This window comes from Acanthochromis polyacanthus, chromosome 5, assembly GCF_021347895.1.
Source record: "Acanthochromis polyacanthus isolate Apoly-LR-REF ecotype Palm Island chromosome 5, KAUST_Apoly_ChrSc, whole genome shotgun sequence".
Lineage (NCBI taxonomy): Eukaryota > Metazoa > Chordata > Actinopteri > Pomacentridae > Acanthochromis > Acanthochromis polyacanthus.
The window spans coordinates 25,021,991-25,047,259 of NC_067117.1; the positions used below are offsets into that span (position 1 = coordinate 25,021,991).

The following is a 25,269-nucleotide window of genomic DNA, read 5'->3' on the forward strand; positions in this document are numbered from 1 at the left end:
TCTTAATTAATAATACACTTGACATTTATGCTTTCCAGCAATAAGCTAAGCAAGAAACGATTTATGTCACCTAAAGCTTTTTAACAAATCAATGCAACTATTTGTAATTGCTTGTTTCACAAGATTAAAAGTGCTTAGACTTGATCTCTGTCTCCTGTTTAGTGGCCAACGTGACCTGCGCCTCCGTCGTAAAAACCCCAGTCTTGGTCATCAGCATTAGCTCCCGTCACCAAATCCATATCGCTATTATTTCTGGAATTTTAATGCTGTTACAATTTATAGCTTATCAAATGCAGTTACCTAAATTGCTGTTAGGAAAAGACAGTTTAACTGTCTCATTTTAATTACAATATAATTTACTGTTTTAGGCTGGGATGAGAGTCCTGCAGCAGATGACAAACAGGTCTGTGTGGAACCGGAGGCCGAAATTTAGAGGAAAACAGCGCTGAGAGGGCCATTTACAACCTGATAGCATGGTGAGATGTAAAATACTGGTCAAAAATGGATCCTCTCAGTTTGTGATGCTTTGATTCACAAACACAAAGCTTTCATTTAGTGTTAAGAAACTTCCTGAAACTGCAAGAGCCGCATCTTTCGAGAGCAAAATAAAAAGCAAATGTATTCAAGCACCAGAGTAAGGTACGGATAGAGAGAAGAACTTTCAGGAAACGAAGTGAACAACCAGCATTTTATTGCATGTTTAGAATGCTCACGTCAGTCATCGCCACTGACTACAACAGAGTGGTCTGCATCAGACAGACGAGGAATGATGAGGAGGTTACAGACTGATGGAAGTGATGAGCAATAATATTTCTCTCTAAAAAAAATGAAAAAAAAAAAACCCTACAGAGTACATCTTCAAAGAAAAAGGAAGAAAAAAAAAGACAAGAAAGGAAAAGAAAAGCTGCTGCGGGATGAGAGCACCGTGACAGCTCCTGGGCTGCAACCTCCCTCCCCTCTTCCTCCCTCCCTCCCCCTCCATCTGGAAAGAAACAAAGTGTGATGTGAGAGTATAAGGGGGGAGAGAGAGGGAGAGAGAGAAAGGGGGGACGGAATGACAGCGGGCTGGATGGTTGGTGATGGATGAAACAATGGCATTTTAGCTCGGGTTGCCAGTGTATGTGCGCGATATTCGGGGGATCTGATGCCGCACGGCCGGCGTTACGCTCCGAGTGTCCAGCAGCATCTAACCTTTGACCTGCCTGCTGTGCTTGGTTTGACTCATTTACAACGACCACTTGAGATAAAAATATAAATATCTGGATGCCGAACAAAACGTGTCTTTAACCTACGTGACATGGATGAGAAGGACACATCTTGGATGCGTGAGTGAAATGCATTTCTCAAACAAAACAGAACAAAAAAAAAAAAAAAACAGCATTTAACAATATTCTTTACATCTTGGCACTGCATATTTTTCTTCTTTTTCCTATTAATTTCATATAAAATATCATTAGATTGATACACCCTTATATTATTACTGACCACTTAAACCACCCCCTCCCTCCCTCCCCCACCTCCCAAATCTCTGCGACCCTGGGATTAGTCATGCAAGATATCTCCGTCTTGTAGAGGAAATATACCTGTCTGCCCTTTCTCTCAGAGCAGGTAATCTTTAACATACAGCCACAGAAGGCAGTGGTTGGACCATCAAAAGGAAGTATCAAAAAACAGCTTAACACAAAGAGGGAAAAAAAATCTGTACAAAATGCTTAGGTCAATGATAACAGAGAAAAGTCTGTTTTCTATATTACAGTTTAAAATCCAAAATCGGGGATAATCTCCCCCCCAGCCTGCCCCTGCCCAGCTCACCCAGACGTCTGCATTTATGGTGTGATTTTTTTTTCTTCGTTTTTTTTTCTTCTTTTTTTCTTCTTTTGTGTTAAAGCAAGGATTACTAAGTAAAATACATTTGCAGCACAGTTTGCTATTCCAATACATACAGCAGTTTTTCTCATAGCTATTTCATAGTTAATACAAAGCAGTCGCGATAAAGCAAACATCATAACACAAATGTATTTTTTTGATCTTAAAAAAAAGAGACACAGAGAGAGAGAGAGAGAGAGAGAGAGAGAGAGAGAGGAAAGGACAGGGAAAGACAAAGGCTATACCGACATGTATGTACAACCTAATATTGGAACGCCCTTAAAACAACCCATCAGTACAACGGAGGACAGACTTTGACAGGATGAGCGGTGCCACACACAGCTGGGTGATATTTCCATGAACAAAAAGGCCTGAGGTTTGGATTGGTCTGGCAAAAAAAAAAGAAAAAGGATGAAACCTTTCAGATAAACAAGCTCTAATTTCATTTTTTTCCTCTTTTTTTTTGTTATTTTTCTCTCTACAGTATCAGACTACACATGCAAGACATACAACTAAGTGCAACTGAGTGAAATGTTTATTTTTTCTCATTTAATTGAATCATTCCCTATAGGTTTGAACTGAGGTATGCGTACTAACGTTTTTCTCATGCTGTTATCTTTAGTAATGTCAAGCTACACATGCTGAGAATGATCTAATCTACCAGCGCTTTTTTTCCTCCTTTTTTGAATACCAAACAAACCAGCCAGATGACTGGGGGTTTGTGGATGAGCTCGGCCGTGTTCTCACGATCCTAGCCTGGCTGTAACTGACCCATCCCACAGCTGCCTGGATATTAAATACATCTTCTGGAAACCACAGATTGCCCTTTTCCATTTTAGTTAATGAGCGGTGAACTTAAAAAAAAATAATAATAACAATAACTGCCATAAAGTACCTTGTACCCAGCTTATTAGTTGACAGGAGTGTTTTTTAATATAAAAAGTAATAAGTTGACAGAAACTAAACACAATCATAAAGTCTTGCCAATCTTAACAAAAAAAAAACAACCTAAAACCCCTAAAAAGTGGCATACAATCATTTCAAAGGATACAAATAGATTAGGAATAAAAGAAGAGAAACACTGAATCATTGTGTGGTCCAGTTGAAGTACAGAATCCATTTCACATTGTTCTCTGCAAAGCTTTTTCTATTTCCCAGTATAGTTTTCTTTGTCGACTTTATCTACATACCCTTTACGTTGCACACAAAATCTACTCCTGACCAAAAAGCTCCCTTTTCCACTCACTGGCCCCAATGACAAAAAAAAGTTTCCCTAATTTGGTCATCATGTAGTCAGACTGTCAGCGCCTCCCATTCAGTTTTGGTCACTGCAAGACATTACCGCAGCTGTCCTGTCCGAGACACCCACTTTGGTTTTTATTAAAAAAAAAATTGAAAAAAAAAAGAAAAATTAAAAAAATGAATGAAAACACCAGTTTGAGGAGCGTTTTCCTTCAAAATCAATCTGCCACCAGCGCGATCACCGCTGCCGAGATCGCCCGGTGGGAGAGAATGCAGGAGAGATATTTGGCCTTATCTGCTATTGCATGGAACACACAACATTGACTTTGTAGTTTATCTTTGGTAGTCACAGAACAAGATATTAAAACACATCAACAACTAAAAAAAAACAAAAAAAAAGAATAAGCCAAACAAAATAATAATAAAACTAATAATAAATTAAAAAAATAAAAGTGGTTGATTGCAGTCTTGAAATTCATGGTCTCTAAAATTTAACTCCTTATTATAGCTGGAATTTTTTTTTCTTTATTTGCATCACAAAATCACACGTGGATTCCACTCAGTTCAATGTTGTGGACTACAACTATTGGCTTTTTGGGTGGCATTGAACATCGAGGTATCCACATTCCCTAAATGGCATGTACTGGATGTTTGGGCCCTTTACGATGGCTGTCAAATGCTGGAATGTGCAATGTTTAGGTCTTATTGCAGGTCTCGGGATTGTTCCCCTGATGAAAGAAAACGAGCATTTCATCCGGTGTGCAATTATTAACACTCAAAACTTAAAAGTAGTCATGCGCGTGATACAAATAAAACTACAGGGAATGCACGTTTATCTTCAAGCACTGAATGGAATTACAGCGTGGAAAAAGCAGACACGTTTGATTAACAATGACAGTTGTGTTCAGGAATCACAATTAGTTGGTCTAAATCATTATCTCGCCGGTGCACACCTGACATTTTCATTTTGCTTTAAAAAACCCGGAGCTTGTAAGTGATCAGAAATTCTGTTGCAGCTCAGCATGCTCTGCCGTGAGGGGCTGTTTTAAAGTATAATTTCATAAGGATAAATCATAACCTGCATGATTTCTCTGTCATTCATTCGCATCTTAAATTAAACTTCATTGATGCGTGGAGAGAGCCTTCATTATGAGTAGTGCATTGCCAATGGACTTCATGAGCAGGAGGGGGGGGAGTAGGGGGTGAGGGGTGGGCTACACATCAGAGCGGTGACTTTTTTTCCCCCCCTTTTCTTTTTTGGAAGATTGTGGAATAAATGACAGAAAAATACTACTTGGTATCTGACATTCTGCTTCGTGCTTCGTCTGTTTAAAAAAGAACAACATGAAAGGAAATCATAAACATTCATCATCAAGTGCTGACCACACAGAATCTCCACAGCATGGGCATGAGGTCTGATCAGTTTGAAGAAAAAACAATGAAAAAAAAAAGATGCAACATCAATAACAGCATTGAATGATGGAGAAGACACATTATGTTGATATTTAGAACTTTTCACCCCCCCAACAACAAAAAAAAGTACACCCAGAAAAATAACATCCCTCCCATCCGAGATGGAATCAAACCAATGAGAAGTGTTGAAGGCAGTGACAATGAACAGAAGTCCGCACTCTCTCTCCCTCACACACAAACACACACACACACACACACACACGGTGTAAATTAAATGTCAGTCATTCTCCCTCTCTCTTCACTTTATGGTCAGATGTGTGTGTCTGAGAGAGGGAGGGGGGAGAGAGAGTGGGGGAGGATTGGGGGAGAGACATAACCCCTCTTGCAGTCCGCTGAGTGCAGTCCATCCCGGCTGCAGGTCGAGGGTCTCCCAGACTCTGAAACATGTCGCCCCCCGTACCAAACAAGTCCATCCAACAGTAGAAAGGAAGTTTGTTTTCACTTTTAAAGCGTTACTTAAATCAAACGTAGAAAGAAATCAGGAAAGAAAAGGAACCCTCGTGTGGGGCGTAATCTGTGTTTTTTTTTTGTGTGTGTGTGTGTGTTCTTGCTATGTATTGTAATGGCACTAAAAAGTCAACTTGGAGACATTTGAGAGCTGTCATCAGTGGCTGAGACTGCAGTTCAGTGTTTGTTATCTGCGGAGCGTTTCCATCTCCCAGATGACCCAGACTGCCTCGGCCGCTGAGGCTGGGGAGGGGCGGCGCTGAGCCTTACAGCATGTCGTCGTGGCCCTGGTCGTCGTCATAATCTCTGTGGTGATCGAAATCCGGACTGTGATTGGCAGTCGTTACCAGGGAGAGGGGCCCTTCATGGTCTTCAGGGTCCAGTGGTTCCTCCTTAACGCTGATGTGATGCCTGGAGGGGCAGACGAGAGAACAAACACAGCTTCAGCTCTGCTATCCTTAACTTCCCTAAATTTTTTCCCTAACCTTTCACACACGCAGGCACAAAGTGATCCCGACCTGCGCTGATTCTGTTTGTAAAGGAACAAGCAGGGGAACAAAAACAAATGTCTGGCTTCGGTGAGACTCTGAGTGGGAGCCTCACTGGTGCTGATGATAATTTCAGCTTTCTTTTGAGGTATTCCAATCCCGGCAAAGCTGCAGGCTTTTTATTTTCATGGCAACCGACAACAGGGTATTCACTTAGAATTGATAAATGAGGAAGATTAACAACGTGAGACGAGGAGAGGAGAGAATGGACTCTGTGGAGCGAGTGGGCTGCCGTTGTCAGCCTCCTGGTGGCGGAGGATCAGCGGCGCGCTGTGTGTTCCCCTTCCTGCTCGTTAACATGCACAACCTGCGAGGCGGGTCTCCAGAGGACGACCCCGAGCCGGCTTCTATCATTAATCAACTTCAAGCAAACACAGCGACCAGACACCGCCATACATGCTTTAAACTCCAGAATTAATGCATATTTTCAACCAAGTGTCAATAAGGGAAGAAAAGCGCTGGCAGGAAAGGCGTGCGGAGCGGAGCGGCAGCAGCGCACTCGGCACAACACCGTGATAAGAAACAGAGCCCTTATGAGAATAATAACGCTGTCACTTGTAAACAAGGCAAAAACATGAGCCCCCCCAGCTCACAGCCTGGGCAAAAGAGCCACTAAAGAGATGAGATCTGCCAAATTTCTCATTACAGAAACAGAGCAGGAATAAAGCGCAGGGGAGACAAGGCCTGGCTGTGGCAGAGAGGAGAGAAAAAAAAACATTATGAGCAGCTGCAGGGGACTTGCCGCTCTAACCTGCGGTGCCAGGCTGCTGTAGTGGAGGTAGAGCGGTGTCAGGAAGAGGCGCCGGGCTCATTTACTACAACAACAAGGGACAACTGGTACATTCTTCATCACCAAAGCCTGCGTTTGATTTATTCACACCAGGATGTCTTGTGTGATTTGCAACTATTGTGATGGAGGCACTCGTATGCTAATGAGCTGACATATTTTGGTGTAAATTATAAAAAGGGGAAAAAGTAAAGTCAGCTTTTCTATCATTTTCACATCAAAGTAACTCCACAAGTGCCGTTGCCTCAGGTCTGACTCTGTGGCTGCAGGGCAGACATGAAATTGTTATTATTATGCTATTGAACTGCATGCTGATTCTACACTTTGCTTATAATTAGCCTTCTCTGGATACCTGATTCTCGTCTGGCTGTTTAACAGCAGTGCTCTGGTTTCTTCACCGTGTTAAAAAGCTGCGTCCTGTCAACCAGCAGCACACTGGCACATGTGGAAAACACATGTTACACAGTTAACAGGGGTGAGGAACTTGTACTTGGAACTGTGTGAAAAAACAGGGATGTTTTTGCACATTAGTTCTCAGCTTATTCCTGGAGACTTCCAGAGATGGAACACACATTAATTGCTGCATTATATAACAATCAATGCTTGATCCATAGGAAATAAAACACTGGGTATGTTTTGTTAATAAGAGAATAACGTTCTTTAAAAGCAAAAGAAAACAGATTTAACTCATTTTGTACTTGCATAAAGCTTATAGACATAATTATGGAGAAGGAGATGTGAGCTTTATCAGCCTAAAGATAGAAGCAGAGGGGCAGAGGGAGAAGCAGGCTGCCTTTAGGCCAGCACACCCATCCTGTCTCTGCCTTTCCTGTTCCACAGCCATGCTCAGAGCTATGTTCACAGTGATTAGGGATGGCACTTTCCTCCATTTGGCCAGAAGCTCATTACTGCACCTTTTTTGTTTTCAGGCAGAATTTCCCCCAAGCTCAGACATTTCAGGAGGCCATCCCTGAGTCTACCCGTGCTGCACATCGGTGGTCTGCCCCCACATCTGGAAACGATGCAGCGTGTGCTGTATTATTTTAGGCTTCAAACAACTTAGCAGACACTCCTATACAACAAGTGAATGGGGAGCTGCGGTTTCCAGGCCGACCACAACTTTCCTACATGAGAATCTTGGATGATGTCCTCCAGACTAATTATGCTTTTGTGTTGTTTTTCTTTCAGAGACTCAGAAGCGTTTCTGAATGTGTTGCAGCTCATGTTGCACCGTGTCGGAGCCAGCAGCTCTGTCACTTGGCGTTCTGGCATTTTGTAAATATTTTAACAAACTGGAATGCTGATTATGGCGGGGCTCAGACAGACAGCAGGACACATAAAGGAAAGTTCATAAACTTGCTGTTAAAATAACAGAGGGGCTCCGGTCTTCTCTTCCCGGTCGGCCTGGTGATGGAAGCTTCGAAAAGGTGGAGTTTCCTCTTCTGCAGGGAGGCCTGCCACAGCACTGGCCATGACCCCACAACCCACTCCAATATCATCCCTCTCTGCTTTATTTATTGTCCCTCTGGCACTGTTTCTGTTTGATCTAATGCCATGTATTAGGCAATTTTAGTGCATTTTGGGTGGGCACTAAAATTATTTTTTGTCTCCGGCTATTTGGAGTGTTTCTGTCTCGTGGGAAAAAGCAGCCAAAATTCCTTTTCTTTCTTCACTTTTCTTACACTGACTGTAGTGGTGATAGAAAGCGTGTGTGCCACTCACATAGCTGGCAGAGGCGAGCGTCCCGGGCTGCTGTCACTGCCGTTGCTGTTTCCATGGTCCATCGCTCCATTCATCTCCTCGCGGATAGCGTTGGCCAGGAAGTTGTGGGTGGGACTTCCAATGGAAGCAGTAGTGTATAGAGGTATGTTGTTTTCTGCCATTGAAGCCTGAAAAGCAAAACCCGAAGCATTAAATGTGAAACGGAAGAGAGTTGTCAGCACTTTCTCAGTTGCCCATCACTCTTTTCATACCGGTACATTCCCCTAGAAAACAAAGACTAAGTGACTAAGAGACAGAGAAAGATTTTTCTTTCTTACTGTCTTCTAACGTTCTGAGTGAAGTGAAATGAAGTCACTTTTTTTTTTTACCTGGAAGGCAGCAGAGAGGGTCGGACCATAGCCCAAGCTGGTCTGAATGTTCTTCACTAAGGCTGGACTTCTGCAAACAGAAAAATTAAATTACAACCACAGACTCATGTCTCACCTAGCATGCATTCCACAGATACAGTATCTTATTTCATAAAAAGAAATCAATGCACTTTGTATAAGAACTAAACAAGTTTACTGGTGTCGTAATGTGGATATTAAGGCTATAGTTCTAAGATGTTCAATCACTTGACAATACCACACAACTATCTTCAACACTTTGCATTTCGTAGGAAGGAAGAACAGGTTGATGGAGGCAGATCTTGTGAAAGCATGATGGATGGCAAACTAAACACAAAAAGCATGATGGCAACACTGCAAGGGGGGATCATGCAGGTGGGGCTGGGGGGCCACTGGAGTTTTGCAGGGCAGGCGGAAGTGCTTACTGTACGAGCAGCTCATCAAAGTTCTCATCAGCGGTGTATTTCCGAGGGCGGCCTCGCTGTATGTGGCGGCCGCGCTTAAACTCCTCATCATCAACAGTCCAAAAGGACCCAAACTCATCCTCTACTCTCACAAAGCACTTATGCAGGGAAAGGTTGGTGCGAATGGCACCCTGGGAAAGCAAACCAGCAGGGCACAGCCAGATGCAGATGCAGTGATCGACAGGACAGACAGGGCACGGACAGACACACAGACAGACACAGGGAAGGAGGGGAGAGGGTGAGGATCAAAATGAAAAAAGCCACTGTGGGTTATGAGGCATCACCAAAAGGCTTCTGAAAGCATGAAGGGGAGGCACGCCAAAGCAAGCAGGGACTTTGGACGTTATGGCACACAGACAATGAGATGGAGCAGCAGCGGCGGCAGGAGCCTCTTCCCATCAGTCAACGCTGAGACAGACGCTAGTCAGCGCTCAAAAAGGCCAAACCTACCCACTGATCTTTTGAGGCCGTCTCTTTTGGAACTCTATTTCGTCGACTGTCCACACAGCCCCTTTTACGTTTTCTACTCGCACAAAACACTTGTGAAGACTAAGATTATGCCGGACTGCATTCTGCAGTTGGTGTAAGAACAAAGAGAGAAAAAAACAGGTTTCTATCAGTACAGTAAACATGTCTTCATGGGAAAAAACTGCACTGCAAAGAAGAAATATTGTGACAGGCACCGGATGAAACCTGAATGAAAACAATAAATAAACCAAAAGGTTATTGGCAGTAAATGGTCCTTAAGTTTCAAATGACTTAAACAACACAAATATTTACTGGTTTCCATGACAGCAGTCTTAAAACAGTAACATCCCCTTTCTTATCATTCAAAAGCTGCCTTTTCCGATCAGTCACAACAAAGTAAGTGAATGAAATATAGAAATCGAACATTTTATTCATAAAATCTTGCGGTCATTTTAGCTTGACATCTCTTATAACAATGCGAGGGGGAGAAAAGTTATTACCACTTAAACTCAGGGTTCAATTGAAAATAATTTGGGCGTGAAAGCAGACCTACACATATCATCCCTTTGTTATTCCAGGAGCTCTGCTGAGTGCATGTTCATGTACTAAGTGTGTGTGTGAAGAGAGGAATTCAGTGTTTATAGCACCAATGTGCCCCTATGGAAGGGCTGTCAGTAAGTGGGGGAGCTGATGGAAGAGCAGGGTGGTGCTGGTGAGATTTGTGTGTGTTGGGTCCCGTGAAGCTGTAAATGACTGATCAGCTACGGCTCAGAAGGGGCTTTCAGTGCTTCATCACTGCTCATTCAAATCTCACTTTCTCTGTCTCTAGTTATTTCTTTTTTGTAGTTTTGTTTTGTGTGTGTGTGTTTGTGGCCTGTTGGAAAACACAGTGTTCCCTTCTGAAGTGAGTGTGAGGGGCTCAGCCAGGAGTCATTGGCAGAGCACTGCTATGTTAAACTAATGCCACCCACCACCAGAACATCCCCACATATTACAGGGAGATTTTTTTTTTCATTTTTCTTCTCTCCCTTTCTCCTTCTATTTTTTTTTATAACAGAAATGCACATATTCCTCTCCTTGGCTGTTCTATGTGGTTCATGTTTGTTTAAAGGGTGGCTCATTTGGACTGAATAAGTGGGGTATTGTTTTCTATTTGGGTAAAGGTTCATATTTAGGTATTATGCCTGGCTATCATTTCAGCTCTCCCTAATATCACAACAGTGTCTCCTTATTCTCTGGTGCGGGTTAAAGACGATAGGAGGAAAAACAAAATTACCTTCCATGTTGCTGCATTGCGCCTAAAATATGCAAACATTCGTGTGAACCAGTTGTAGATTTCGTTTAGTGTTAGCTGCTTTTCTGGAGATTCGAGGATTGCCTGCATGAGGAACAGTGACAGAAACAAACATTTACAATTTTGCTCCCTTCACAAAATGATTAATAATTCACAAGAGGCATGCAGGTTTGTGTGTGTTCTCCTGAGAAAAACACAGGCAACAGGAAAGAAGCTGTCTATGTACAGTGTACTCTGTTTCCAGAAGTGTAATGCACTTTTTATTCAAAGCGGCAGATTTGAATATATTTCCTTTTGTGGGTGTAAATGAAGGGCAAGCGAAAACATTTCTCAGGCAGATTACAGGGCAGCAATTATGGACGGCTCAGATTAATTCCTGAGATCCCAGATTACTGCGGTCGAGCGATAATTGACTGGCCATCTTAAAACAGGTTCATCCCTACTGTTGTGTGAAATGAATTTGGTAATAATCACAGCCACCAAAATGCTTAATCAAACCAAATTGTCATATGTGGCTGTGTTTTGACTCCCGAATGCACCCTTGCAGTCTTCTGAAGAAGCTTTGTCTGCCCCTCTGTCTAAATTGTGTTCAAATATAACAAGAAGTGAAATAAGTAGAAAAAAGTTGTTTCTAGAAAGCTGAATGTACTTGCTGTATTTCCTGCCAAAAGCCGAATGTTGTAGGTTCAATTCATGAAATCAGAAAGACAGTTTGCAAAGCATCAAAATGTTAAAAACAAAGAGGTACCTTACCTGTCTTATTAGTGAGGCATATGTGAATGGCGGTCTAACATCTGCATTCATGTAAAACTCTTTGTTCTGACTGAGATCTGCAAACAAGGAGCAAAAAAATGGAAATAAACCAACAGCAAATTCCAATTAGTGGTTGATAACATACATTATAGCTTAATTACATGGCTGTGTGTAAATATAGTGAGATTATATATATATATGTTTCAGACACTGAGAGGGGCAGAGGAGTGTGCAGCTCCATATATGCGTTTACTGCTGAGTGTGTACGTTGTATAGTACCTGGAGAGATGGGCATGTTGTACTTTTCTGAATAGCGCCGTCGCATAGGGCCCACACTGTGGAGACTGTTGGCTGTGATGACAGAGTGGGCCTGGGACAGGGGTGTGAGGGGTGCTGTGGGTGTGGTGGGGGTCTGGGGAAGGCTCAGAGGAGGAGACGCCTCGGGGGCCGACTTGGACAACGTGACGTTGGACACTAGGTTGAGCTGAGAAAAGGAAACCAGACCAAACAAACAGAAACACAGACAGACAGAGCTTAGTTAGTCCTCTAATTACCCCTGTGTCTCCGACGCCTCATTGACTATGCATATCTCCTCTCTAATTGCAAGCGGGCCCTGAGATGATCCATGAATGTTCGCTAAATGTTTGGAAAACAACCCTGGAGCCCCGATCCTCCACTCTCCTCCTCCTCTATTTTTCAGGCTCGGCTCTCTGTCCTCCCTCCCTCTCTCTCGCTGCCATGTCAGGCTTGTCCCCAGCTCTCTGTTGCACCGCCTTTGTTTAATCTTTTGTCCAATTTGGACAACACACCCCCACCTCTTCCACACTCCGTGGGTCTCCAGCATGGTAACCGGTGAGGGTTGTGTTGTGAAGGGAAGATGGGCGGCCTGTACAGCTCTGAAAAATGACAGTGAGATTCTCACCTACCGCTGAGCAGCCCTGCTAATAAGGCAGCCAGAGGAAGAAGCCAATCTGGGCTAATTACAAGCTGAAATTGTATTGTGAGGACTCTAATTAGGAGCTGCTTACGGAGGTGATCTGATGATTAACTACTGTATCTGACTGACCTCCATCATCAGGCCATGATGACCATGGCAAAGATGGACCCACAGCTTCTCCACAGATAGTCGTACATAGAGAATATTTGGTTTCACCACTGAGATCTGGGTGCACAGTTGGGCTGGGTGTGCTAAAGAGAAGGAGGGATTTAAGTAATAATGGCTACAAGGTAAACTAATTATGGCAAGTGCTCCAAAGGTATAGCATGGCTTCCAGCAGCTGTGGCAGCTCCGAGCCAAGTGCCAAACCTCCGTACTGCAGCAGCAGTCAAGTGGAAAATTCTAGCCTGACCCCCTGCTCCAGCTATTAATTGGCAGGAAAACTAATGACACATATACATATTCCCGCAAAATTGTTCTAATTGCTAATTTGCCGAAGGAGGCCAGTTTCCAAATTAAACATGACTTTAGACTGTGAGAAGAAGAAAAAGGGAAAAACACAGAAAGTGAAATAAAGAGCTGGAGAAAAGGAGGACAGTGTGGGTAGGAAACATCTCATCTTTGACATCACATGCTGATTACAAGGGATCAATTGTCTGAGTTCTGCTGATAGTGGCGGTGGGGTGATGATGGTTTTTCACATCTCACTTTACATGAAAACATAGATCCTGTTCAGTCACCCAGTTACTAATCACATTATTAACATTCAGTTCCTGCAGCTATATTATACATCTGAGATTGACATTCCCTGAATAACACTGTCATTACATTATTTTTTAAATTTAATTTTAGTTTATTTTACATCTCGTTGGACAGATGTCTCAGATGATTAGATAGCAAACTGCTCTCACCAAAATATGTGACGTTTGTGGTTTCTGAATCTCCCGTTTTAACAGACAAGTGTCCAAGTCTTCACAATGTCTATTTTTGTTTTGGAGGCTGAACTCTGCCTTTTTGGCAGAGTCTTCCCAAATAATTTGGATTTCTGCAGGGATGCACAAATGTAGACTACGTCCTCAGCAACAGTAGCACAAGACGTGTTATTCTAAATCATGAACAAAATAAATTACACTTGGGTTTGCGTGTTTCTGACACAATGCTATCAATAGAATGGGGCTGCGGTGTTGACTTCTCTTCCTGTGGATTAGCAGGCTTTGTTTCATGTTTCATCCATATTCCCTGGCCATAAACACAGAGAGGCTTCAACAATAGGCCAGACAGGCTGGTAATAGCCTTGCCTTTGTTTGCCTCACCATTTGGGCTCACTCCAGTGCCTAGACAAAATGAGACTTCAGACTGAAATTAATTAAATGGTAATTGGTGATCTAATTATACTGGCTTTGACTCGGCAAGCTGCTAAAGAAAATAAACAAAAAGTCCCTCCTTAATTATGTATGGCGTAAAAGGTCAGATTTCTGACAAGAATGCTTAGTGACACCGTGTGTAGACACCCACCCACACACACAGAGGCAAACATAAACACACACATACACAGGCATACACACACAGAAACACGCATTGCTAATGTGGCACATTTTGTTTTGATCTTCCCCCCACCCCCATCCACCTCAGAAAATAAAATGAATCCCATTCATTTGACACTGTGAATGCACCGTATCAGCTTGTTTGTCTTTAATTATAACTAAATGTAAACCAGCAAGTTCATCTTAGCTACTTTGCTGTGACAGTTGGCTACTTATACATGCCTTTTTATATGCAACAGCACAGAACAGTAGAAAAGCAGAACTAGCAATTACTGGAAGAATGCATTCTTTTTCTTTCAGAGTGACTCTATTTCCAGTCAGCTCTGAGAATACTTTCATTCTGCATCTTCTTTTGCGGCTACCTCTGATGTTGCAATCTCACTAAAGCCTCAGCGGGACCCTGAGCCCTGACCTGTGTAAGTCCACCACTCAGCCAGCCGAAGTCAGACATATTTATCATAGCGTTTCATAGCAGCTCGCAGCAGGCAAAGCGGCCCTGGAGAATGGGAGTCTATTTATTTGAATACAAATCCCAGCTCGCCCCCTTGAGAGTGTTAACGCTGAGCTCTGACACAGCCATTCTCACGGGCCCCGGGGAGAGAGGAGAGGTAGCGAACTCAAGATGCTATCTGCCGCCCCTACCACTTTTCATATACAAATGTCCCTGTGTCAGAGCCCTCGTTTTGCACTCTAATCTACACAATCAGAGTGTGTGACACAGGCGCAGCTTTAAAAGGGAGCTTATTGTCATTCAACATCTCCAGGTCTTTCATGTAGACTGGCTGTGCTGTGTGGAGCGAACACGCAGCTTCTGGATGTCAATAGCCATCTCTCTGACTGTAAATAAATGATACAAGCTGCACAGTGCGCTGAGGGACAGGACTCCTGCATGGATATTGTGCGTCTGTGTGCATGATTTTATATTCAAGCCCTGCAGTAAAATGATCTTTGCTCATTTGGCACTCCGAATGAACTGCCATACAGACTGAAATATGGTGGTGAGGCCCCCTCTTAAACATGACAAAATACAGCAGACACTTAAATGCCATATGTTAAGCCTTTGCCCCTATAGGATAGGGATTAGGCAGGAGGCTTTATGGCACAGCATACATCGAGAGTGATAAGTATAATGTTTGGAATGTGTCAAGGAGATAATAAATTGATTGTTTGGCATTTATTTGAAATTTCCGTTTTTGCCTTGCAGTACATTCTGGAATTAAGGCAATTTATCTATGTTTTCATATTTACAAATTTACCTTTTGGTAAAATAAAGCTAAACAGTTTGATTGTACATTCTGGCACTGACTCTCAACCACAATTTAAATAACAATTATGTAAAAAAATAAAAATAAAATTCAAGCCAAAAATGCTGTTGAGATATTTTCCTTCCTTGAACAAGGTCTGCCTCTGTTCAGATCATATGTTACTAATTACTATAATTATTGTAAGGATGGCTGAGGGTGATTCCTGACAACTTTTTAACCCTATAAATGAGGACTGAAATATCCTCTGGGAGGCGTCTGTCATCATAGTAAATTAATATTAAAACCACAATCAGCTGCGACCAACACCTGTACTTTGAAATGGCACAGCTTTCTATCAGCAAGCACTCTTGGCTTCTCTTTCAAGATAAGAGAGCATTGGCAGACTCGCTCAGAAATAATAGAACGGACACTTTTCCTTTGATTTTTTGATTTGTAGCAATATTTTATTAGATCAGAGTCTTTATTTTGCTGTTTTTTATTTCACACATATTAGTCTGGCTTTGTTGTTGGTGTTTTATTAAATGTTTTTCATCATATATATAATATTATCTGGCAGGAAAGCATGCTACAATTTTCCTTTGAAAATCACCAAGAATACATGTTGCATTTTAAGTATTTATAAAATATATTAGTGTTTTACATTCCTGCGCTTTCCCTTTTTTTTCCGTTTGCCCAAACAGGCATCGGTTCTCTGAAGCTGAGATGGGGCCATTACAGAGTGTGCATTCAGTTCATCACAGACACCAAATTGAATCTCGGATGTCAGCAGATGTGGTCCAAACTATATTTACTGCCTCCCTCCAGAGAACAGCTGTTTTTATTTAGCAGATAAATAAGAAGATGGAGGAAGGGATTAATGAATACATGTGTGCCAATTAAGACAAACAAAAGGATGGGGGAGGGACGAGAGAGAGAGATGTATGACAGGGTTGCGGCTCACCGGCTGTGGGGTGGCTTTGGGCTCCGTGGACTTGACATGAAGGTGCGTCATCATCGCTTGCAGACGCTCTTTGTCTTTTGCTAACTGTAATGAGAAAGGAGAAAACAATACATTTTTTATGAACACAAAAGAAAATCTATTTTTGTACTTTTATTAATCCCGTGCAACCCTTTGTAGTGAAGTCGACCTTTTTCCTTTTGGGACCATCTAATTATTTGTTTTCAAAATGCTTTTGGAACCTGTCAAGTCGGCAGCTCAAACAACCAAACTATAGTCTCCAAGTCGGTGTTAAAACATACTGCGTCTCATTGCCAATAACAAGCTCAGGCCCTTTCTACCTGTCTAAAACTCAGCGCTGTCTTAACTGCCAACTTAAATTATGGTGACAGGCTGCATGTAGAGGAAGTCTGTGTCTGATAAACCTTCACTCGATCCCTCTGGATAATACACCACCAGAGCGGAAACAACATGACATTGGCATGGTGCAGTGTTTGAGCAACTAAAATCTCATTGTTTAAAGTTAACATCCTATAAACCACAGCTGTTTTATGCTCATTATCAGTCATTTTGGAGGTATTATGTGGTTAATATGTGAACCACAAGTGAATACTGCATATAGTCTGGAATACATTACACTGGATCCGTGCTGTGTTTGCTTTGTAACTGTAGCAGAAGCTAATTAGTAAAAAATACTTGTTTAATGGAATGGGTGTTTTTTTTATTTTTTCTCTCAAATACTAATAAATAACTGCAACCTTACATTAGCATAGTGGTCATGTTTAGCATCCAACCCACCACTGTCACACAAACACACGCACATATCTGACTCACTGGCCATTACAAATCCCCCGTAATGGGATGACAGTGAACTAAGTATTTTCCATAAGTGCATTCTTAATGTACGCATGCATTTTTTTTTCTCTCGCAGAAAAAGAACATTAAAGATAATTCATGAGGAACACGGTATTAAAACTAGCGATTACTGTATCAACAGTTTTCCGTACTTTGCTACAGTAACCTTTCTGTTGCTTTAACTCAATCAGCACTGAGCGCAGATCCACACTATGCTGCCGAATCATTTCACCAAGTGTTTTATTGTTGGTGCCAAACAGTTAAAAGTCATAAATAACTTTAAAACCCAGTAAAATTCAAAATGTAATTATCTTCTCTACTTAGCCCCAGGCCCTTCATATATCTTTTCCTGGCTGTCATGCATACATAACACATTTTTAATGACTGGTTACTAGCAAATGTACAAAATTGTTTCATTCTGCACCCCACAACCTCCCCCTCTCCACGAGTGACCCCATGGCTGATATCAGACAGACAGGGAGGGGTTCGGCAGACACTGAGGAAGTGTCAGCAGAAGAAGACACATAAATATTTGGATCAAAACAACCGCTGGGACAATACCTGCAGTTCCAGCTGTTGTACGACCTGCATTTGCACTCGACACTGGGCCGTGCTCCTGTCATCCAGGGCATGCTCATTGTTAAGATGCCTGGAAAACAAAAAAGAGAGAACACAGACACACACACAAAAAGCTGATGTCAGTTCGGCTTCTGCAACTTTTGAGAGGTAGGAAACAAAAGTTCTATCTGATGCAACTTGGCAATTAAGTAAAGCACGATGTATAGAGACAATTTGGGAACATTTCAGAAAATACAACAGCATACTGCAAAGATTACACACACACACACACACACACACACACACACACACACACACACACAGAAAGACCGTGAAACAAAAAGAAATACTTCTTTTAACACACAAGAATGACATTCAATATTTCATGACGGTCATGTCTGCTCCAACTACAGCTCACAGATAAGAGGAATGATTGAAGAATTTCAGGTTGGATTCCTTTGCTAAATTATGCACCGGTGCCCTAATGCCATTTCTTCTCACTGCAGCTTTCCCCTGCCCGGTTGAATTTGCTCTTTTTGGTGTTTTGATAGTTAATTATATCATTAAAATTAGGAGAATTCAAATAAAGCCAGACCAGATGTAGAGGACAACAGGACAAGGAGATGGGATCTGTCACAAACTTGAATTATGGATATAATTACACATGATTATTTTATACAGGGAAGATTTTCTCTTTTCCTGTACGTTTATAACTAATCTAAATAAGTAGCTCGCCGGGTAGCAGACAGGGTTTTTTCTGTGATTTATATAAAATGGTGGAGATAAGGTTCATGAGTGAAGGAAATATGATTGGGGGAATTTTATCAGCTGCCGCATGAATTACTGTTTGAAAATGCTTATGCAGGGGCATTTCATTAATCATTTAATCATAATCCGAGCAGGATGTTTGAACTGATTTCACAAATACCCTTTCATTTCACTACTTCATTATGCTCGCTAATGGATCCAATATATTATATATATCATAAATTATATCACATCTTCGGTGACCATGTAGGTCACTGTCACCAGGCATGTCTGTGTGTGCACAAAGTGGCGCCGGCAGATGCGAGGAAGGTGTGTAACGTGCCTGCCTTTCCATATTCACTCTTTCTGTCATTTACTGCAAATCAAAAATAGCCAGAGTCAACCGGTGACGGCACAGTGGCAGCACTGGCGTCGTGATAGCCCAATAAATTTGATGCCATTGCTTTATGTACAGACAACACATTTGTGCATTAAACACCACATTTACACTCAGAAAACAGACATCTGAAAGCAAGGAAAATTGATAGAGCTCTGCTTGAAATATGGATGCTTCTGTTCAGCTGTGGTATTTTCAACCTTGAAGTGAATGATTTAAATCTTTATGGGAAACGTGGTCTCTTCCCCCCTTCAGGTCTTCCTATTGTGTTTTGATAATACATTTTTCAAAATGACTGTGATATACATTCAGCACTTGAAGTTAATTATTGTGGCAAAAAAAGAAATTAAAAAGGCATATTTAAAGAAAGCGTGGGCAATATCCCCCATTTGCTGAAATCAATTTAGGCTTCTCTGAGCTTTCCATTTGTTTGAGTCAAATAAATGCCCATTTAATTAAGTAGGTCGGAAAATGAAACTGGTAAACATTTTAGGACATCTTACTAAATTTCAAAGAAGAAAATAATAGGTAAAGACGTTTCAACTCCAATTTAACTGGCACAGACTGAATTTTCAATGAAGGGTGGCCTACGTGAGCAGCTTTGGAATTTCTCTGTTCATAGGAGACATGTGCCCTGCTTCTTTTCATCCTTTGTTACATTCCACTTTATTTCTTCTAATGACATGGAGAGTCACAGTGCATAATTAATAGGAAATGAAATATTCAAATGGCCCTAATGCAGCCTTGAGAGGAGTGTCTGGACACGGGAGCAGGGGATACGGGGAATTGACATCGAGAGAGACTATGAACGTTGGCATGTGTCACTTTCTGGACTTCAAATGAAGCCACTTTTAAAGGCGCTCTGGCAGGATGACAGATCCTAATGTAAATTGCCACAATAAAACAAGTTAAACAGATATTCACACAGTCGGCTTTTTACATATCAGTTTGCCTAATTTTTTTTTTCTCTTTACAATTTCTAATTACATAGATTGAAGCCACAGCTTAAGGCTGTCTCTGAGGAAGGTTTATCTTCACTGTTGGGTGGAATTTAAATTAGATGCACACATCTGTACAGTGGTATTTACATTTAAAAAGCAGTGAAAATTTCAGATTTTTGATGCTTGAAAATCCTGGCTTCTACTTTAGCATTTGAAGATTTTAGTTTGTTGTTTATTTTAATCAAGATAAGATTTTTTCAATTTAATTTTACATTATTTTAGGATTGTCTTATATGTATTATTTTAATAAGTCTGCATGGTTTGCAGTGTTACAAGGCCACATGACCTACAAAACAGTCACTGCATCGTGCCGGGGTGTGAGAGATGACTTTTTGTGGTTTGAACAGACAGACAGTGCAGCACTAGAGGGCACTGCAGTGTTTCATTGGCTCTGACCTCTGACTGGACACTGAAGCGAAGGGTCCTGACCCTCATAAAAACACCAGGCTCTGCTATGAACCCAACCCCACCCTTCTGTGTGCTGAACCCGAAAACAGGAACAGGGATTTGGTGCTTTGTATTTATCAAGATAGTGCGTGTAGGTATGTAATGTTTTCTTTGAAAGATAAAATAAATACACACACAGTTTAAAACAACATTTCAGCCCTGTGTTAGTTGTTGCTGTTGGCATGTGGTGCCGAAATCTGGTTGACGTTAGAGTCCTCCTCACCTTTCTTTCTCTCTCGTACACAGTACACTGTGTTCTGCTGACTACACACTCACACAGACAGACACAAACGTCTCGCTTCACTTACGTGTTCAAACTTTGGAGACTTTTGTAAAAGCAATATAATGCCTTACGTATTCTTTGTTTTTATTTTTGATTCTTTTTGGAGGCCTGCAGTATCAGTTGCTGGGTTTCATGTGGAAGTGCTTAAGGGTTTGAGAGTTAACACCTTGGTGAGCTGCTCGCACTCTTGCCTGCTGTTAAACAAAGGCAGCTTTGTAGAGACTCTCCCCAAATGTTTTCTTAACATGTTCCAAGCAGTTTGAGCAGGCAACTAAAGTAAACAAGATGTTGCCATGATAAAAACACTTGTAAAAACAGAGCAGAGTGCACTTAGAGACTTTTTAAGGCAGAGCTCTACCGGGCGCACTGAATTTAATTCTCCTCTGTTCTATAAACAAAGGGTGAGGCAATGTCAGAATACAATAAATAGTGATAGATTTAAGCGGGCACTCCCAAAGCTGAAATATGTGTCTATGTGTTAAAGTGTGTGTGTGAAATATGTGGTTTAATAACTCAGTGTCACTGCATGTTTATTAAATAAAATAAAAATATGTAACTGCTTCCTTTCAGTTACACAGAAACTGTACTACTATACAATCTAGTGTGATAAGCCGTTTAAATGCAAACTGGCTTAAAGTGGATTTATGTAAATAATCAAAAGCGGATTCAAAATGTTGACAAAGAGAGTCAAAACTTTTAGCAGCCTATGAGGCGTCTTCTTCAGCACCTTTCTCTCCTGTGTCTGTGGAGAAGCTGTGTGTTCGCCGAGTGCTTGTTTTAGGATAATGGAATTGTGTCATATCTTGTTTAAAGTGCGACTAATCCGGGGTGACAGTGAGCCATTGATCTGCTGCCACAACGCAGATGTTTTCATCCTCTCCGTAACCATGGCACTGTTATGTGTTGGATTACCTAGAGCGCACTGCACACAGGCTTGATTAGTAAACCAGGGGTCTGACTCAAACAGGGAATCAGGGAGCAAAACAATGGCCTATGTCAGGCTGGACAGAGTCAAACCTGTTATAAAGTACACTCTGGAAAGATGCTGCACAGCAGGTGATGCTGACTGAGATGGAGCTTTCTAAATCCGATATACTGGTTCATTTTAACATTGAGATGAGGTGCGGGCCATCCATTAACTACACCAAATAGCAAATCACAAACGTAAAGCATGACACAAAGGGGAAAAAAACAAACTGACTACAAGGAGAAGGATTAAAAAAAGCTGAGCAAGGCAGTCCGAGACATATACAGCAATCCCCCTGTCCAGTGACAAGGGCAAACATGCGGTGCGCCCTAAGTGTGAGCTGCCACAGATAAACATCCTACCGTTGTTTGTTTGGGAAAAACGGCCCCCATCACCATGGGAACTGCACTTATCACAGGAATTAGAGGCCCATGCCGTTACCAGAAGGAGACCCCACCACAGTACCCTTGTCAAGAAAGGAGCAACCCAGACTAAGGAATAACAACCAGCTGCACCTGCAGTGCCTCTGAGTCGCTTTGGGATCACAAAACGTGTAATCGACCCAACAAGAGGACAAACAAACTGTGATAGAAACATACCTCTGACTAGGACTTAAACTTACTTGAGGAATGAATGGAAATCATCAAACACTGCCTCACATCCTGGCCATTTGCAAACACCGTGGCCATAGAGGGGGTGACTATGGGGGGAAGGTTCTTCTAGCGTGGATCTGGAAAAGAGATTCAGAGAGAAAGTTATCAGTAAAAACAGATCACAACTTGTTCTTGGTTACGGGCCTGTGGTCACATAACATGATGAGAGGTCAAAGATGATCGTTTCTCCTGCTAAGCCGATCCCTCTTAGCACCTCCCTCCATGTACTGTATCTTGTTTACCCCAGGAAATGTTGTTTTCTACTTGATCTGTGAACCTTAGGCTTTGTGAAATCAGTGTACCTATGTGATCATTGCTAGCTCTACACTTAAAAGAAGGGACAAATCAATATGTAATTATTTAGTATCACTGAGCCATGTTGCAGTTCACTTTGATCAAGACTGCTAGGGGGCTCCCTGAGTCGCTATTTTTCCAGTGCTGCCTGCTGCCTCATGTCCCAGAGCCCACCTGGAGAAGTCTGTACCACAACATGAAATTCCTACTTTCACACCCTGCACAAACTGTAAACATCCCCGCCTGGTATCAATTTATCTACTGACCAATCCATGTCACCAGGGGCTGACAAGCGTGCATCTATGGGGAGTGTATGGCTTCATGCAATCACTCTAAATAGCAGGAACATCCCTGAAAAACAAACTTTACAACATCTTCCATATGGCGAGAGGCGTGGAACCAGAGCTAACCACAATCAGTGTTGAGAGAAAGTGGCCCGTGTAGAGGCAGTGTCTGCTAAGAGAGCGAGACAGGCAGCCATATGGACACAGGCACTATACAAGACACACAACTTTCAGCTACAAGAGCCTGGGGGACTGGCCTATATCGCTACCACCTGTGCTTCTGGCGGCTCGTGAGCACAATGCTGCTGCTGCTTCTCCTCCAGTGTGAGCTCTGCTCTCTAAGATAACAGGACGGATAAGGAGATTGCACCACAAACTGTTTTGTTGCCATGTGGGAATACCTCCAGCCCAGAAAAATCTCATTCATATACAGACTCCATGAGAAATAATGTCTAATTCCACTGCTTCAGGGGATTTCTTTAAGAAAAAAGGAGAAAAATACTACTGAAAACAACAATTTGCATTTCTTAGCCAATCATCCATCTGTTACGATTTAAAAAATTGATGTAAAAATGAATTAGCAAAAAGAAACTAATCTATCCGTGGTGTGCCAATTTTGCAGGATTAAACAAGCTGATGTTCAGATTAAAATCTCATTTGTATCAATGTTAGTAAAGCTGTACCTCAAGTAGGAAAATTTAAAGGTCGTCACAGGTTTCCTTGTGTTATAATTACTTGCTTAAGAGTTCACATTGTTCATAACATGTGATAATTGCATTGCAATTAGGAAGCAGTCAAGCATTCATGAATGTGGTTAGCAGCTTTTTTTCTCCCTCTTTCAAAAGTCAGAATTTTTTTTATTCAATTATGAATTATGCATTCACATTAAGACCTCTGTTTTGATACAGCTAATAAATAGATGGCGGAAGACCTATTATAATGAGTTTTTAACAAGGAAATGTGTGGACTGGTGAAGGTAACGCTGGTTTTTAATTTAAAGAGATCCTTTTTTAATTCTTTGCGAGGAGGCTTGTTGGTTAATTCTGTATTAATAAGATATTGAAATGTGGAGTGCGCTGGGAATCAGTGAGCACAAAGCACTATGAGGGGCTGGCGGCAGAAGAGCCCTTTTAAACGGTGGATGGCTAAACAGTAGTAAATGACAGAATTTACACCAAATGAGATACATTAGTGTAATAGGAGAAGAGTGTAGTATTCATGGGGTTTTCTTCCATTTCAGAGCATGTTCTGGGGAAAAAAAAAGGAAACTGATCAGCAGTTCCTCGTGCTGCCTTAAATTTGACTTGCACCCACGACAGGTCTGTCAGGATGTTATTATTGTCAGGCAGCCTGAGGGAAGAACACTCTAACGATCTTGTAACAGCGATGAGGAAAACCATGTCATCAGCTTCCTTTAGAGGAGAAGGAACATTAAAGTGCATATAGACCCGAACAGACAGAGTGTGAACCTTCCAGGTGTTGCACGGTGTTTATGTGCAGACAGACAGCAGCAACTGCACACCAAGATGATTTCGACAGCTGCAAGCCAGTTGTTTTCTAGCTCACTTATTTTGATGAGATGCTTTGGGCCATAAACAAGTGGAGATCTATGGCATCCAGCGCTGATGGACTCAATCTATCAGCAAAAAGGTGGCAAGACTGATGTCCACCATGCCAGGTCAAAGTCTGGCCACAGTGTGTGAAGCAAGTCACAACACTCACTCTCACTGCTGGTACTGAGGTTAGCCCGTTCTCTTGTGTCCTCAGCCTCCACCTTCCATCCATACCCGCTACCCTCCCTTCTTTAACTCTCTAGGCCGTATACTGGATTCTCTACTTCTGTCTTCTCGGTGCCACAGCGTGCTTTACCCTAAATGATTTAATTATCTTTTTTTTTTCTCATGTAAGACAAATGAAAGGCAAGAGAGGGATGGGAGTGCTGTGCCAAATCTGATTATTTATCTCCTTAACAGATTGCTGTGTTACAGTCCCTGAGCTGTGGTTACTGATGTTGGGAAGTAAAGTGGGCCAAGCGCTTTGCAAGGATGCTCCCCCTTACAAAGCTGATGCAGCACTGTATGGGGAATTTGTGTCAGATACAGATCAGGCACATTTGATTTAAATAAGCAAATCATTGAATAAAGATGACCTGGCACACAGGGGTATATCTCTATCTATGCATCGCGATTCGTGGGCTGGGAAACAACACGGCCTGACATATTGAGTGACTCAGGATCTGGTCGTATCAGGGATGTTATTCAGACAAACAGAAATCCCAGCTTGCCCTGCCAGAGTGTTCTTTGAAACAACTAAAAGCAGGAACACGTGCCTCATCTTCGGTGTGTCAAGCCGGCAGTGATTGAATTTCTCCTCCTTCCTTAAGACGGAAGTGCAAAGCCGGTGAGTGATTCCTGTGGATGCACTTAAGGTTTTAGTTGCAGGCGTCGTTGTGCCTGGGCAGATTTTATATGACACATGAAACTAACTACATGGTACTTAGGGCCTGCTGTAAACCAATCTGAAGCCAGTCGGGAAAACAGGCCCATCAGCAGAGAGGCTTGTTTCTGTTGCATGACAAAAGGACTTGCAAAACCGCATCAATTAAAAGTTCATTAAGTTCAGCACTGGGAGGATGAGTGGATGCTCTCTA

General features: G+C 42.0%; 1 protein-coding gene across 8 annotated transcripts in view; it reads right to left on the bottom strand.

Annotated features, from left to right (window-relative positions):
• Nucleotides 1-674: 674 nt before the first annotated feature.
• The window catches only part of foxp1b (forkhead box P1b), a 149,547-nt gene continuing 124,952 nt past the window's right edge, over nt 675-25,269 (bottom strand). For 7 of the 8 annotated variants that reach the window (XM_051948531.1, XM_051948529.1, XM_051948530.1 and 4 more), the window contains 10 exons: nt 22,011-22,118; nt 17,550-17,637; nt 16,137-16,220; nt 11,730-11,934; nt 11,451-11,527; nt 10,680-10,781; nt 9,386-9,507; nt 8,454-8,523; nt 8,086-8,252; nt 675-5,439 (listed from right to left, as the gene is read on the bottom strand). In XM_051948531.1, coding sequence (XP_051804491.1) covers nt 5,295-5,439; nt 8,086-8,252; nt 8,454-8,523; nt 9,386-9,507; nt 10,680-10,781; nt 11,451-11,527; nt 11,730-11,934; nt 16,137-16,220; nt 17,550-17,637; nt 22,011-22,118 — 1,168 coding nt within the window. In that variant the 3' untranslated portion in view covers nt 675-5,294. Of the gene's footprint in view, nt 5,440-8,085; nt 8,253-8,453; nt 8,524-8,896; nt 9,067-9,385; nt 9,508-10,679; nt 10,782-11,450; nt 11,528-11,729; nt 11,935-16,136; nt 16,221-17,549; nt 17,638-22,010; nt 22,119-25,269 lie in introns of all 8 variants that reach the window. The other variant, XM_051948534.1, reaches the window with a different exon arrangement.